The sequence below is a fragment of the Gobius niger genome, assembly GCF_951799975.1.
Source record: "Gobius niger genome assembly, chromosome: 1".
In the NCBI taxonomy this organism is placed as follows: Eukaryota; Metazoa; Chordata; class Actinopteri; order Gobiiformes; family Gobiidae; genus Gobius; species Gobius niger.
This window is the reverse complement of record NC_136852.1, coordinates 20761292-20778553: the sequence shown is the minus strand read 5'-3', so window position 1 is coordinate 20778553 and position 17262 is coordinate 20761292. Positions and strand designations below refer to the sequence as shown.

Sequence of the window (17262 nt, the reverse complement as noted above, 5' to 3'; positions counted from 1 at the left end):
GCATCGCCTAATGTCACGATACGATATTTTTTAGCGATATATGATTCCGAGTTCTTTATTGTCTCCCTGCTTATCTCCAGTGTATTTTGAAATCTATTTAGCTTTTGCATGTAAACATCTGTATCTGTTACTAAAGTCAGAGTGCATCGGATCGTCTCCTTCCTCAAAGTTCTTAAGACGTTCTCGCCGGATCTTTTTTCCTGAACAGTAAACACATCAGACTTAGCTAAACTCCAAGTGGGGCTGGACTAATAGCTGGCCTCTATACAGTGACCTCAATTACGCTGAACATCTGTGCAGGCAGGCAGCTAATTCTGAGGCTAAAACAGTTAAACCTCCAATTATACGAAGCCATGATGCTCTGGGCCTAATTGTGGTTTTGGTTCTTTTGTCCCTTTTATAGAGGTGAGTGCACCACTTCAAGAGAATAATTGGCTCTATCCTCGTTTTACTCTAATTTACTTGATAGTGTTACAGATAGCGTGTTGTAATAGAGCGATGATTGGATGACTTCAGAGATAAGACATAATCAACAGTCACGCTCCCACTCGCACTATTAGTACAGCTTATATTGAGATGAATACAGTAGTTTGTCGTTCTAGAATAATTCTATGTTTTTATTTTGTCTTTTTACTCAGATGTGTAAGTACCGGCAGTCATCTGAGATCTCTTCCTCTGAGTGTGTAAGCATGTGGAGATGCAACAGGATTTATGACTTGTGTCTCTTGCTCACCTCATTTACTCCGTGTCCTCCGTGGACCCACTAGCAGAAGGCTAGTGGCTCAAACAATTACGGAAGAGCACGCCGCTGTTTCTGCAGAGAAAAGAACAAAGACTCAATGTCATGAAGGCAGACAATAATAAGAAAAGATAAACAAAAAGGAAGCGTCACTTCTTTATAAACTGTCTGTCCTTCTTTGTTTGCCCGTGTAATTGTGCATCCAGTGGCACAGTCTTCAGAAAAGCAACAAAAGTGGAGATGGTTTTCCGTGTGGCTCAAAGCTCTCACTCACTTTACTCACTGACAAGTCTGCAGACGAGACAGCTGCCAGATGCCTCCAGGATTTCAGATCTGGTTTGATTTTGCTAAAAGCTTCAAGACCAAGAACATGCCCGTCACTGTCAGCAAGTCATGGCTGAAAGATCACTGTTGCTATAGGATTTAGATACAGATGTGTTTAGGGAACAACCCTTTGTAGTGTTTGGAACATATTGCAGGACAACAGACAAACTGAGTTGAGATGGTGCTGCCTGAATGTCATCTACGGTAAATGTACAGTATCGCACGAGTGCAGCTGCTCATTCTATCAAACATACATACATTTTTGGGAAGATGATTTCGCTGAGAAAATACTACGATGTTTTATTTAGTATTTTTACTATTTTTTATACTATTGTTTATGTTGTCACATTTTCTGCCTATTTGCACACTCTGTTTTTAAGAGCTGTGTGTAACAAGTTCATTTCTCCATTGTGAGATCAATAATAATATATAATCTTATCTTATGTTATCTTATGTTATTCTTATTGTTTTTTTCCCTTTTCCTATTACCAGTACAGTCCATCAGGGGGAAAAACCTGATCACAGGCAAATAGCCATGCATTTGCAAAGTTCACAAGGATGCAGTGAGTGATGTCCTCAAAAAGGTTTATGTGTTCAACAGATGTAATAAAAAATGTGTTTGAAAAAAAATGTAGCTGTCCACGTTCTTCAATACTTCCGCCATCATGGTTTTCCAGCCCAGTGATTCACATTACATTGTTCAGCAGATTAACTCTATTATATGACAACATGCAGTTTCAATTACAAATACTGCTTTCAACTCTTTTGTTGGCTTTTACAATCAAATAGTCCTGACAATCTGCATTGGATACAATATTAAATCCATTATTTGAAGTCTCCGAGGCACAAAAGACAAAGGATATTGTATAAACAAAATACAAATATCTTTTTTCTGTGAAAATAATGCCTTTTTCAATTATCTGTGAAGACAATAAGCGAGTGTCTGACATGTCAGACATCTAGCTTTCATGGTGAGAGAACAGTGGTCCTCTGTGTGCATCAAATAAAGCAGAACTGCACTCAAAGTTCACTCCACTTGACGCTATGTCTCAGAGCTAAGCCAGACATGTCATTTGAGGACTCGAGCTTCACTCTCAAGCAATCATCCTTACAAAAGAATAAAGAACTGAGGAAAAGTCTCCACAAAAGTACAATGCTCTTACTAATGCACATGCCTGTCCATTTGGTCCTGAAGGTCTAATAGACACTCGCCAGCGTTAAATCTGAAAGCTCCAGGACTCCATGCCTTTGAAAGGGCTCAAGACATCAAACAAGTCACCTCTTTCTCAGAGGGTAAGTACTTTCAGAATTTCAGATCAATCTGAAGAGCTTTCAAACCAAATAAACTTCAGACACCTACAAGCAGTTTTGTAGTTTTAAAACATCTGGAGTTGAAATTAAATCCAATATAAAGCACATTCAACGCTGGGGACAGAACAGTGCCCACACAGGAGAAGCTTCAACCACCAGATCATCAGCAGCATATAACTTTAAACATAATGGATACATACATTTAGAAAACCTTTTAAACATGGCATAGAATATACTGCCTGCCTAAATGACTGAGTGAGATGGCGGTGTGTTTCTGTCGCACATAATTGCATACATGTATCTGCCGGGCAAACATGGCCATCTGTTTCTTGTTGAGGAACTGTAAATATTATTTTGAAACCAAATAAGCTAATGATGCCTCATAAGTGACATAAAATGAAAGTTGGAAGATTTTTTAGGGTGAACTGCTTATGAGGCTCTATGTTTATAGTTTGATCATTTGAAGGTGCCATTTAATTGAATCTTCCTGTGCCGTTCTTTCAAAACACCTTTCCCACAAGAGACTTCAGTTGGGAGTTATGTTTGAAGACATCATTTGGCTCAAAGTGTAATCATACTTAATATGTAGTAATAGAGTTCACACATCCAATTATATGGCAGTTAAAGCTCATCGTTTGGAGTGGAGATAGGACTTACAGAATATAATGAAAAGTAGTTTTTGTTAAATGCTGCTTAAGTGGAGAGCATTTATTTCTTGTTGTTGCTTGTTAGTCCCCTCATACAGTATTGCCCAGCCCCCAAAAATATTTTTAGATACACAGATTTTCTGTAACACTGCAGTGATGATGTTTATAGGGTGGTCCTTAATCCCATGTACTTTTTGTAATTGTTATTTTTTATGCTCCAACCCCCAAATTTTCTCGAATAGTCGCAAAAACTCTATATTTTTTTTCAGATTCCAACAACATTTACCCCTGCCTCACTGACCTTGAAGTTTCCACCTCAAAGGCACAAAGTCAAATGGGTCTTGAAGCCTGTGGATTCTTGTTCTAAAGACTAAAAAGACTCCAATTGTGTTCCATGTTGTGCTAGAATATATAAATTGTGTACAATTAATTTACAACTGCTTACAACAACTACAAAATAGGTATTGGAAGTAAAAGACATTTTGTTAAGGTGAGACACTGCAGGTAAATAGGGAACATTTTCAAATTTAAAGATATCAATTTTAACCTTTTGCTGTCGATTACAGACCTGAATATGATAAAGAAAATGCTTTTTGGTCATTGTATGTTTTCATTAAAAAATAAGGTGTTTTTTGGCAACAAAATCTGAATAATTGATCCAGCCAGGTTTAAATTGATGGTTTTATTTTGTTGCTATATTTGTTTGATATATTTCTATATTTTCTCCCAAATACAAAGCATCTCTAAGGGTTCCCTAGGGTAAAACTTCAAGGTCGATGAGGCAGGGGTAAATTTTATCCAAATGAAGCCTAGGCGTTAATTCAACCTGGGAGATTAATTTCAGCATCACATACCTCCAGCCAATGATCGCTTCCGAGAGGGCCACACCTCCACCTCAGCCATCAGCATAAGAGCCGCACCTCCGTAGCAGCCAATCATCGCCCTCGGTCCCGCTTTTAAGCCCCAGCAATCATGGTTTGTTCGCTTCCCAGCTGCGCTGCGACCCGCCTCCACCCCATCTCCGCTTCTTCCATCCACGGCTTCTACCTGCTGCATCTTCACGGATCTTCCATACCACCACCAGTGTCCAGGCTCCGGGGGAAGACATCCCTAACTACAAGCTGTTCATCCATACTGACTTTCATACATCGATGTCTACCGCCGGTGTCTGATCGCCAAAACTAATATACATGTCAATAAATCTTCCTAATCGCTGCTTTTGTTTGTTTGAGTCTATCCAGGTTGAATTGAGAAAAAACATCACAAGGAGAGTTTTCTCTACTATTACAATGAATTCCAAGGGTTAGAACTTACATTTTCTAAATTGCCATTTTAAGGACCACACTTATGCAGTGTTGAGAATACTTTGAGTTGCAGAATACTGGATACCCCCCCTACATGCGCATTTGTTTCCATTTATACCCCCATTTTTTTTCTCATTTTCTCCCAAATATTTTCTCAATTTTCAATATTCAATATATAATCAATATTTTCCCTTTCCCCCTCTATTTTTCCCAAATTATTCCCCTTTTTTCACACATTTCTTAAGAATGGAGATGAACCCGATCTTCTAAATTTACAGATCTTCCAAACATTACTGTTCTGTTTTCTAGTTCTAGATGAGAAATATTTTAGTTTAGGTATTGTAAAAAGGTATTGTTCAGGTATCGGTATCGAAAACAAGTATCGGTAAGGTATTGGTATCCGAAAAAAACAGCACCCAGCCCTACGCATCATTAAAAACACGCCTGGTATGAACTAATTTGAAAAATGGGCGCACACAAAGACATGCTCCAACCTCCAATCTATTTATACAGCAGTTCAGAGGCAGACAGGAGAGATACAAAGCTCCTGCACAGTGCACCGTCCTGTGTCTCCCCAAGCACAATTATCTCCTCCATGTTTTGTTCTATTTTACCACCAAGAATCAGCTCCACTGTCCCACGCCTCTTGCTGCCACTTTTCACCCCTCAGTGGTTTTAATTGTCCTGATGACCTCAATCAAAAGACAATTACCAAAGGGAAAAGCAGTGCAGGCAATTATTGTCTTCAACAGGAGCCGGCGCACACCTGAATGGGCCCGGCACCTTTCATCGAGATACAATTACATGAACAGGCGTCGTGTCTGTGCGATGAAGATGTGAGCAGTGTGAAGTATGTGCTGTAGTGCAACATGGAGGGTGCATGTCCTCTGCCCGGCCCTCGTATCGGAATGCAGCAATGACAGTTCAAATCCCAGCAGAGCAAAGTACTTGAAATGGTACACAGCGATGGGGAGCTTCTACACAGGAATCCAGGCCAGGCATGGATGAGGGAGAAATAGGTTAAGTCGGGCAGTTTGCTTTAAGGCGACTACGGTTTTGTCCAACCACATCAAACACACTTTAGATATTTTATATTTCAAGACAATTTCGCAGGATATAGATAAACGCTGTATCAAATTTCTCACTGGTAAATAGCCAACCCAAGTCATTCCTCATTCTGTGATGAATCATAGGTACTTTATCCAGAGCCTTTCAATTCTGGCACCATTTGCTGTAGAAAAAAAATACAGGATTCAAATCAATGTTTACTGTAGGAGGACACTTGGCCCAACAGATCAATATAATTTTCAGTAATAATGATATTGTGGTCTTCCAACTGTGGTAAAACAAAGCACTGACCGTATTTTCCGGACTACGGTATAAGTCTGACTTTTTTTCATATTTTAGCTGGGGTGCGACTTATACTCAGGTGCGACTCATGTACCAAAATATATAATTTCACATGTTTGTTATTTTCACACTGACAGCCACTAGAGGGCGCTCTCGGCTTGTGTACCAGTATCTTTCACTCCTGTACTACTGAAGATTTTAAAAAACGGTAATCGAGCATCAGAAAAAAAGGAGAAACTGAAGTGAGCGAGAAACCTGTGAGGGACTTGCGAAAAGCGGCAGTTACTCTTACTGTAATAAAGAAAACAAAAAAAGCTAATTGCGACGTAAAAGCTAGATGGCCACAGCTAGAGGAACGAGTTTGCAAATGGGTGCTTGAACAACGTGCTGCCGGGAGAGGCTTGTCAAACAGGGCAGTTACGCCTCCATGCCGGTAGTTGAAAAGGCTGGTGCGACTTATACACCGGAGCGACTTTTAGTCCGGAAAATACGAGGAAAAAATGAGGACCCTGTAACAGCGATAAACGTTTAACTGTTCAAAACAAAATACTCCTTTCATGGTCAAATCATGTCAATAACAGGAAGAACTCATGATCAAAGCCCATGACTACAATAAGGCTAGAGTGTCATCATGAACGTTCACAAGTATTCGGTGTGAATACGTGACTATATATAGAGTAATATGTGTTGTGAACTGTAATACTGCACTTGCGTTGAATCATCGTCATCAAAGCATTCGAGGAGCATAGATGTAAACTGCTTCAATGGAGGAGCAGTGCCCCGTGTGAGGAGCTGGTAAAGGGATCAGATGCAGAGTGAGCCGGAGAGAAACAGCAGTCCTCTACAATTTATGTACTAGCCAGACAGGTGACGAGAGATAAGTATACGATCTATAGTACACTGTTCCTTTCCTTCATGTCGGTCATCTAAATAAAAGAAGTCCATGACACTAGACATTATGTACAGGCCGATATCAGAGGCAGAAACAGAGAAAAAGTACAGATTCAGACAATTAGGGTGGTCCACAAAGCCATAGTAGGAGAGAGCTCAAGAATACGATTTTAAAAACGGTTCATCAAAACAGCAGGATTAGCCTATTGAACATGTTTCAGGGATGTTATTATTTCATATTACCATATTTAATGCAGCAGACACAAGCAAAGAAAATAGTCAAAAAACCTCACAAAGCACTAATAAGTACAGCGCTTTCTATTTTCTTTTAATTGGATTCTCATTACACGCCATTTAAGTTTTAACTGGCCCCCAGTTGACCAGTTTCTCTCCAAGGCTCAGAAAACTAGCTGATTAAACCATTAGCATCCTCACCAAAAAAAAAAAAACAACTAAAGAAAACAGTGATTTGCTATTTCATCATGTTGTATATAGTTTAATTTACAAAATGCAGTGTGCCTTCATAGTACTGTTATTTGACAGTGAAGAGGCGTTATTCTCTATCTATAGGTCCTCACAGGAACATGTGACTATACCAAACCATATCATTAATTCCCACGTGTTAATAAAATATGCATCAACATCTGTCCTCTGATCCGAGCTCAAGTGCAACAAGAAGTGCACTGCCAAGGGCTCAGTGTAGCTGTACCGAATGTTAACGCTTATAATGTGAGGGCTGATTCTTCGTTCTATGCAATGGTTAGTAGTAGTACAAAGAACAGATTTGTTTGTGTGAAATGCTGAGGCGGTGGTTACTGTCGGCCCTGCTGTGTGGACAGCGGGTTGCTAATTGATGCAGCAAAATTAACACTTGCTGCACCTGGATGAGAAGGCGACACAGAGCTCTCGCTTTTTTTTTTTTTTTTTTTCAAAAGCAAGATGTATATCATGTTGGCATAACAGAAGGGAAACCTAAGATAAAATTGCATTATTATGTGTAGACTAGATGTTTTATTTACAGGTGTATAATTGACTATTCCGGCAGAGCAAGTGCCATTACCTGATGCAATACGTCTATTACCGACTACCAGCACTCCCGAAGCTGGAATTATTTGAGATGAATCATATAGTGAGTGAGAAGCAATGCAGCAGATCTAGTGAAAGGAGAAAGTCAAACCGGGAATCGGGTTAACCACACTGCTGACAAAGACGCTTCTAAAAAGAGCCTTTCACCACCAAAGTCATGGTGAACAACCTTTGTATCATATTTTATCACACTAATACATATTTTCAACTATGTCATTCAAAATGAGAAAACAGCCAGAGTAATGGTACTTTAGCAACACTTTAATGTCCCTTTTGAAACAAAGGGACCTTTTGGTATTTCTTCCTTATTTGCCAATCCTCTACATACAGTGTCTTTACATACATATGTTGGGGAGTGAGAGGTTGCAGCAATTCTTCAGTAAGAAACCATGAAGAAGAAATAGAGTTTATAATCTTTGTTGTGTTTTCAATAGCAGCCAGGATTTGTTTCTCCTATCTCACTAAAGATTCCCGGGTAAAGAAAGCCTGATAATGAATTGTAACACACACCCCCAAATATAAAAACAAATGTTAAAATGCGCATTATCATGCAGAACATAACCATAACCAGCACAACTCAGTGGAGAGCCACAGTAATAATAGATAAGCTATTAGATTCTCCATTTGAATTTAATTTCTGCTGTCGGCCTCCTTTCTTCCTAATACAGCGATACAACAAAAGCCCCTGCTCTGAACATGGCGTTTCCACTTAAATAATCCCTTTGATCTAACACTGCTTATGGTGTTTAAACCAGAAGCAGCTTTTTAGGGAATGTCATTACAAAACACAATACAAATGTGACCTACTGAAAGTAAAACTTACACGAATTTATAAAAAAAGAAGATAAATGAATCCAGTTTAAAAAGAAAAGCTGAGATACCATGAAAACATGAATCCATAGAGTCACACAAGGAGGAAACAACAACCTATCGAATAATAATAGCTGAGAATTTTCTACTCCCTAAAACTCTGGCAATTTGTATAATCGGCTGCAAAATGCCTCTCAAGCTGTTTTTATTAGTACCACTTACATTTCTACTCTGCATGCAATTAAGGTCCAAATGAGCTTTTGATTTTTGTATGAAATTGTAATTTAGGAATTGGCTTTGTATGAACTCAGGTTTCCAGAGTCGAACGCTTAACCATAATCCTGTTGAATCGTTTATTTTAGAAGGACACTAACAGATCACAAATAACCCCCAAAATGAATACGACACAAAACAGCGTTAATGACTTTTTCCGGGTCTCACTTGCACAGCTCTTTTAAGTTTAGAGTTAAAACTGTCTGAATGCTACATGAGCTCACTTGAGCAGAATAAATTCAGTGTTTGTCACACGAGGATGAACATGGAGGTATGTGGAAGGCGGCACAGTGGTCGTCTGGTTGTGTTCTGACAGATACCTGCATGCACACCTCATCTCTCGGGAGAAAGGAAGCGCGCGACTGGAACGAAACAACTCATGATGAGCCAGGAAGATGCATGACTGAGTGCTGTAGGGAAGGTGACCCACAACAATGCTTATTTTGCAATCATCTTAGAATGGATCAGTGTTGAAAAGCAACATTATTTAACACATACGTTTGTGGATATTTATTTTTTTCCCTGCTTCAATATCCAACCACTTCATGACTATCAACAGGCCTGTGAGTGCCTGAATCAGTGAAGAGGGCAGGTCTAGAGAGCAGAGGATCTCTTTCAGAACATTTCCCCATGTAACGTGGTGTATAAATAAATACATCAATGTAGTCTTACTCAGCCACCTTACTAGTGTCTGTTTTGACTGAATTGACTTTATATCCTTACATTATATCATAACTTTTTTTCTGATATGCACAAAATATTTTATTTACATTCAGCTTTAAATATTATTGCAAAAGAAAGCGTATTAATGAACACAGATTGATTGGTCTGTCTCTGTCAGAGCCATCTGGTTTCTCTTCAGGCTGCAGACACTTGGCCTCGCTTTCTTTCTCACGGACAAGATTTACTCATTAGGATGCCACTAAAATAGATAGAAGAGTTTGGCCTTCAATGAATTTTAATCAGGTTAAAAAAACACCGGCTGAAATTCCGCCGGGCACGATGCAACGTCTGAGGCAATGAGCACCTGAGTGAAAGGTGGAATGCACAGGACGGTTGTAGGGTACCTTAATAGGTTCTGCGCTGTTTGACTTTGTAGTCTTTTCTTTTTGATGCAAGGGATGTTTGCTGCAGGATTTATGACAAATACATTTGGATCCAGCTGATAGCAAATACAGTATTTTACAGCTGAAGGTCAAAAGCATTACAGATATTGGAGCAAATCTTTCCATTTGCACTATCAGCGTGATGCAGATGTGGCCTAAGAACTAATATGCGACTGTATATTTGGCTCCCCTGCTCCCCCACAGCCCATTTATACAACCCCATCTCACTAATCTGTCTCCAGCATGAGACTGTTAAATGTACGTGCGGCTGATAAAAAATCAAAGATGGCCGTGCTTCATCATTGCCCTGCTAGATAAGGGCTTTTACTGTCACATAAAATCAGGAGCTGCCTACAGAAAAACACTTCATCCTCCGGTGCTGCCCCAACATCGGCCTCATGACTCCTCTCTGCTCGCTGTACACGCCCGGCTCACTACACTGACTACTTGCACACACACAAACCTGCCAACGATGACTTACATCGTTTTTAGTGTGACAATTAACAATCTTAGCTAACACTTTGTAATTGTACTAATGTCAATTTAATTAGCTTCATTGTTAATTCAAAGAAAGAATCTATATTGTGCTACTCTCAAACTCCTGAACACAATACTAAATACAACTATATACAGAGCAATCTACAATACAGACAAAAACATATAATTGTGGATATAATTAGATGGACTATTGTACTTTTTTCAGTTATTTGGTGATCATTTGAAACACATCTTGATCGAACTGATGCATTGTGTTTAAAGTCTTCCTTAGCTATACTTCCTATGCATAAATAAGCGCGCTGTCCCGAAGCCCGTCTTTCAACCCTCTCCTCACTCCACTTCAAAACAAACCTCAGGGTGCCTCGTGTACTTGGTAGTAGTGAAGCTTCAGCAGATGTTTTTGACCAATGGTTCCCAAAGTGGGGTCCGTAAGAAATGTGCTTCCTGGTTGCGTAGGGTCACATAAGAAGCTCAGGGTAAACACAGGCACTAAGAAAAGCCACTACGGTTACTCAAACATGCACGAGTGGCTAAAAATGTGCAATTTGTATCATACTCAAGGGAACACTTTTCAGAAATACTTTATTATAGGGAGAGAAGGGAGATTTTCTACAATAAAAAGAATCATAATAAGCTCACCAATTTGTCATTTATTCACAGTATCAGATAGTATCAGATAGTCCTTGAATGTTTATGCTTATTGCTTTTATTGTAGCCTTGGGCTAATTTCCACCCGTCGTCCCTCATGCGCACTCTCAAACACACTCTCATTCATCCTGGCCTATATTGTACATGTTTTTAGTGGTAGGGAAACCGGAGTGCCCGGAGGAAAACTACACAGAACATGCAAACTTCACACAGAAAGGACCCGTTCGAAACACGTTCTCGCTGTGAAGCACGAGCGCTAACCGCTGTACTACAATGCCGCCGGAAGTACAGTGAATTATAATGTAGCTCATTATAATTCACAACTGATTCATATCTCTAATAATCTCTATAATAATTAAAAATGCATACTTTTTGCTAGCTATAGGAAAACAAATAAAATCCTAAAGTATGCTGTACAAAGTAAAACCATATGAAAACTGTGCACTCTATTTATAATCACTCTGTACTGAAACCATGTGTGAAACTCTGTACTAAACACGCCTTTTAAGACTTTCGGGATGCATTGGATAATAGCAGTGTAATTTCATCACGAGTGACAAATTAGCTGTAAGCCCCATCAGTTTTACATGAAACAAATTGTTAAAACTAGTATGAAACATTCAGTGATCTAAAACATGGCATTCAATATAATTTATAGTGTATGACTATAGACCAATTAAGAAATAGTTTGTTCTAACTTCTGAAACTGTTATATTTTCTGTACCATTATTAACCTTTGAGCTATGTCTGCAGGTATTTTCACATGACACGTTAACACATCGAGGGCACAAAGACCAACACATATAAAGTGCAGCCTATTTAGCCAACCTGGACCATGCACGTATGTGCATGCACACATACACAAAAGCGTTAAGGGGGTCATCACTGTGCCACTCCTGATAATATGCACCACACTCCTGCTTTACATGTGAACATTTGTGATGGTGCACAATAGAATCAGCCAGAAGAGACATGTCAACTGTGGCTATCGTCTTTCTGTAAGACGAAGGCGAGCCTGTAATTAAATTAACCGCGCTTACTTTCAACTTCACACATGTTTAGCACGACAACGCAAATGGGACTTGGGAAGCTTGTTTGTTTGACTCACTGAACATCACATTCAAAGTCATTCTGAACAGTGACAAGTAATAAGGGGGCTCAAAGTCAGTCTCTCTTCCAAGCAATTATATAAATTAAGTTGTCAGATGGTTCCCGAGGGATGTTGTGCCTTTGCGCAATCTTGAGAGGCCAGTGACCGGCTCGCTTTGGCATCCTGTTACTGGGAGGGAAAGAGGAGAGGGGCGGAGGACACTGTCAAGCTCCGCAACATGTCTGAAAAAATGAATAGCTTTAATCTAACAAATGCACTGTCATCTTAAATATTCCCAAGAGCTGTTGCCCAAAACTCACAGTCGCTGCTCTGTTTGAGGGAACAAAACTGCACGAACCGTGGTCAGGACACTGAGAGTGCCAAGAACCATGCAGTAACAATCTTGTATATTCCAATGATGATTCAGAGCAGCCGGTAGTATTTTGAAATGTCTTCGAATGTAGTAAGTTTAGGGACAAGTTCCTGGCTTTTTGTGGAGTCAAAAAGAAAAATGTTCTGCCAAAGAAATAAAGTTTGACTTGATTTTACTTGACCTGGAGCATTTCAATAGAAGGATTATGAACAATTACATTGTAGCTCAATGTAATGTGCAATCACTCACCCCTAGTGGACACTGTAAGCAATGCAGTTTATCATGATTGCAGAGCCTTCTTTCCGTTACAGTTGAGGAATAATTGCACTTGCCCTTTACATCCAGCCATGTACCGGGAGCCATATATCACACTGTCTTCTGAATTATCTTGACTCAAATCACAGAATCACAGGAGGAGTCTTTCGGGATGTGTTGAATACAAAGCACGGTCTACAAGGGTGCTCTTTTTTCCCCCCTACTTTCACTATTAGTCTCAGATTTCTCTGTGAAAATAGGACTCCCTTGGGTGCCGCTATCTTGGTAGACAGTTTCTGTGTTGAGCCTCGCTTTGTCAATGCTGGGACGCGTTTTCTATTGCAACTTTCCCCCAAGGGCACGCCTTCACTAGAGTTGTCATTTTCAATTAGCGAATGATACTGCCCCCCCCCCCCCCCCCCCCCCCGAGCACACATGTCAGCTGGCCCGTGTCAATAATGATGGGGATATAAAGGGGCGGGACAGCTGCGGACGCAAAGGCGTATTCAATTTCCGTCAAGATTAACCGATTGGCTAATTTACATTTCATCTCGCACCTGCCCCCAAGCAGATTTACCAACATTTTGAAAACATGCACCGCAGCTAAATAAGTGATTTACAGCCAATACGGCTACGGCGGACTTCTGATTAGAGCTAACATCTGTTCATCGGTCCGTCCATTCCCCAAGGCGCGCAGGTGAGACTGCTTCCATTAGAGGCGCAAAAGCTAGCTCAGATCATAAAGTGCTCGCCAAGTTGCAGGGCTTCCCTTTCAAATCATCTTCAATTACTTATTCCCGGGAAAAAAAGAAAATGCAAGTTCAACTTTGGGTCCAGGGAAGGAGAAGTAGTCAAAATAGGAAAGAGAGCTTTGTTATAAAACTGCAATGTATTCATATATTCTCCGTCACTGTGCGAACTCAATTGATTATTACACTTAAGAAAAATAAGTATTGGTTTTCTTATGAGTGTAATAAATAAAAATAAAACGCTCCAAAATCCATACGTGCAAGTGGAAGAGAAATGCGTACAGTGATTTTGCTGAAACAGCTCCTATTGTATTACATTGTTACTAAATTGAATATTGATTGTGGCCATGTGGTAAACAATACTGTACCACTGTATCTGACATGGCACTTGAATGGAGGTTGGTTTGATTCACAATCTTTGAAAAAAGTATATGAATGAGACCGGGGCTATATATGTCTGGTCCCGTCAAAATATCAAAAACAAGTCCACCCCACCCACAAGGTACACCTGACTAAGATCCGGGCTGAATATCTGAAGAATGGGCCCTCTGGTGCAGCACTGCAGACATCCACTATTCCTGACAGATCACTTCAGTGCACTGGAAGGAGGACAACCTGGCAACATGTAGTTTGGGGTTTGCGAACTTTGTCAACGGCATGTGAAGCAATCATTTTGCAACCTTCAGAAATGTTCAACAATCATTTGACAAACAAAGAAAGTGAGTGCTGTTAAAATACCCCTTTTATACAACAAAGACTGCTCTACAAGTATACCTTTTTTACCCACATTCCACTTTTTTGTTGGTTTTGTCATTTTCCGCATATTTTTCACACCACAATTTCAATATTTGTGTGTAATACATTGGTCACATCATTGTGCAGATCAAAAAGTATCTCAAATTAATAATGAGTGGGTGTGTGTGTATCACTGCAGTAGCCTTGCAATGGTTTTCTGTGTATTGGTGTGTTATCCGCTGAAAGCCCATGGTGGGATGCGTGAAGTCTGAGGCGCTGTTCATTCTTTACAAATAATAGCTCATTTGTTTCCATATTTTCATAGCAAATCAGTGACTTTTGAATTGCTTGCGCACTTGTTTCACTTTGCCTGTATACGGGTTAAGTGCTACAGATGTACTCCCCATACCCCATGCTGTTCGTTCACTATTCAAACAGCACCGCTCCAGTCATTTCAGTGCATTTGTGTCGGACTCAAGAGTAACTGAAGCAAACAAATCGCAAAATCCAGTTTTTCTATTTTTAGAAAGCTAAAATTGGTTTGGAGTTCTTGGTTCAAAAACATCCAGATATGTAAATATTGTAGTAGCGTACTTAAGAGCTATAAAAATCTGCCTTAAACTATCATGCTGCACCTCCTTGGCAGGTCTTAATGGACTTGCATTATAAGTGAAGGAATCCCAAAACTGCAAATCAGATTTACTAACAGGAAACAGACTTTTAGAGGTTGTCTTTCCCTTTGTCAAGACTTTATTTACACTGCCACTACTTTACTAATTGCCATCAGTGACTAGACCTTCATCGAATACCACACACACACACACACGCGTGCACACACACACTTTTTTAATAATATTCCAAATTGATTAAAGCCCTAATAGTGTCTTCTTTGTTGTGTGCATCTCCTACAGAGCCTTGGAAAAGCCAAAATCAATGAGATCAAAGCAAGAAGTGTGTGAGCCTCCAAGCCACAGCATACTGTCGTTGGTTCACTCTGAGAATACGGCAAACATTCAAAAGGAGGGTAAAGAAAAGGGATATTGAAAATGTGCATGTTTTTAATGCATTTTTGCGTAAAGAGGAGTGCAAAGACGCATCTCTAGAAAGCACTGCCTGAAGCTTCACACTGCATACCAGTTTATTTACTATTCCTGCAAACTCTTCAGTCATTGATTCACAAAAAAATAATTTTGTATGAACAAGCATCTTCGCATACCTTTCTAGAAAAAAATAATAAAATATATATATATATATATATATATATATATATATATATATATATATATATATATATATATATATATATATATATATATCTTCTGTACCAGAAAACAAGTTGCTATTGTACATATATATGTTTTTGCTTTCCCTTTGACTTCATGATTGGTCTTTAGATTTCCTTAAATTTAAAAGCATATTTGTCTGCCTTTTCTTTTAAAATACTGCAACATTAATAATAACGGGTAATTACATAAACAGCTCAAGAAAATTAAACAACTGTGTTGAAATAGCAATGATTGGCAGGATGCAAGACCGTCGCTTACTATCAGCCACATGTTCTCACTGAGTGACTTCACTCAAGGTGTAGTAGCCTTACTTGCAACATGAACTCCCTCAGTTCATTTTCTGAACGTTGCTGTATCATATTATTTTAAAGCATTATATCTGAATACCCTGACTTGCTTGCCAGTCTGTTTAGTTTTGTTATCACCAACAATCATCACTATCCTAGTAGCCTACACAAACTTCAACAAGGTGCGTTCACTAAGGCGCGCTATCATCCATCCAAATTAAAATGCCAACTCGTGTGAATTCGTGTACTTACCCCAATGCAAAGACCCCAGCGTCCCACGCTGAACCAAGCAATCCCACCGCCGTACTGTCTCTCTCTCGTTCCAGACCCAAACAGCAACTGGCAAGCGTAATCAACAATATCCAAGTGAGCCAGTATCCTCCGTCTGTCCAGGACGCGTAAACAGTATATCCATGAGTGCTCAGAATAATATTATGTGCATGAAAGTGTCTTGGTTCCTTGTTCACGCCTCACCAAAGCCTTTTTTTCCCCCCGTGCCCGAGTGAAGATGCGATCCGGTGTTCCGTGCGTCGCCGTGTGGACAGAGGGCTGGTCTGCTCTCGCTCTGATGAGACTGGCGCTGCTGTAGCCGGCTGCCTCTCTCTCCGCAGCATCCTGTCTCTCCAGACTGCGAGGAGGGGAAAAGGTGGTCCTCGGTGAGTAACAAGGAGTGGCAACTCGTCCGTGTTTTTCATGAAGCGTGGGGCAGATTTCTAATAATCTCATATTAGTTGGATTTAGGTTAATAATTGTTTCAAGTTGGATGAATGTTGGCAATAGGGATCGTGTGTGAGCAGCAACGTTTCACAATCATTTAAAGAATGATCAGCCTACATATGAATAGCTCAAGTCAAACAAGGCTACACATTGGCTACAGTTGGCAAATAGTTGTATGTTCACACTGAAAACTCGCCATTCTTCTTTGATTATGCACATTTTACACTTACGCTTCAAAATGATTAAAAACAAACACTTACAAATATTTCTTTAGGTGCCATTGTTCACTTCACAGCATGACGGACAGGTAAAAGTTTGTTTAATTTCTTCTGTATGCTTTACTCACACGTGGCGCAGACGATCTAAACTCTACCCCCTAGTGGTCACTGCCATTATTTTGTCATTTAGCCAGCCACAGTTTTTGTTTTGTTTTGTCAATCCTGAGTCTTGAGTTATGGCCAAGATGTAGCGTTTACTGCTGCTCTCCTGTTGATCTTTTAGCACCACATTTGTACATATTTATATTGCACAGAAGTTCACTTAGTCAGTAGACAACGGCTACATTTAAGTGGAAGGAAACCTAAAATACAAGAGGTAATCCTGTATAATTAGCCAATAATCTCCATACTAACTGCACTGACGGTCATTATTGGCTTTAAATCAATGATGCACTTTACCCACTTCACTCATAATGAGACGTGGATTATCAGGACTTTTACTAACTAATCCTCCACAGATCTGGCTGAGTATACATGTTTTTGGTCTCGTGTAAAGTCATATGGT

The 17262-nt window shown here is 39.8% G+C and overlaps 1 protein-coding gene across 1 annotated transcript in view; it reads right to left on the bottom strand.

The window, feature by feature from the left end:
• cntn5 (contactin 5) overlaps positions 1-16365 on the bottom strand; it is an 85918-nt gene extending 69553 nt beyond the window's left edge. The window contains 2 exon segments of the mRNA XM_079553441.1: positions 734-814; positions 16015-16365. Coding sequence (XP_079409567.1) covers positions 734-738 — 5 coding nt within the window. The 5' untranslated portion in view covers positions 739-814; positions 16015-16365.
• Positions 16366-17262: the final 897 nt, after the last annotated feature.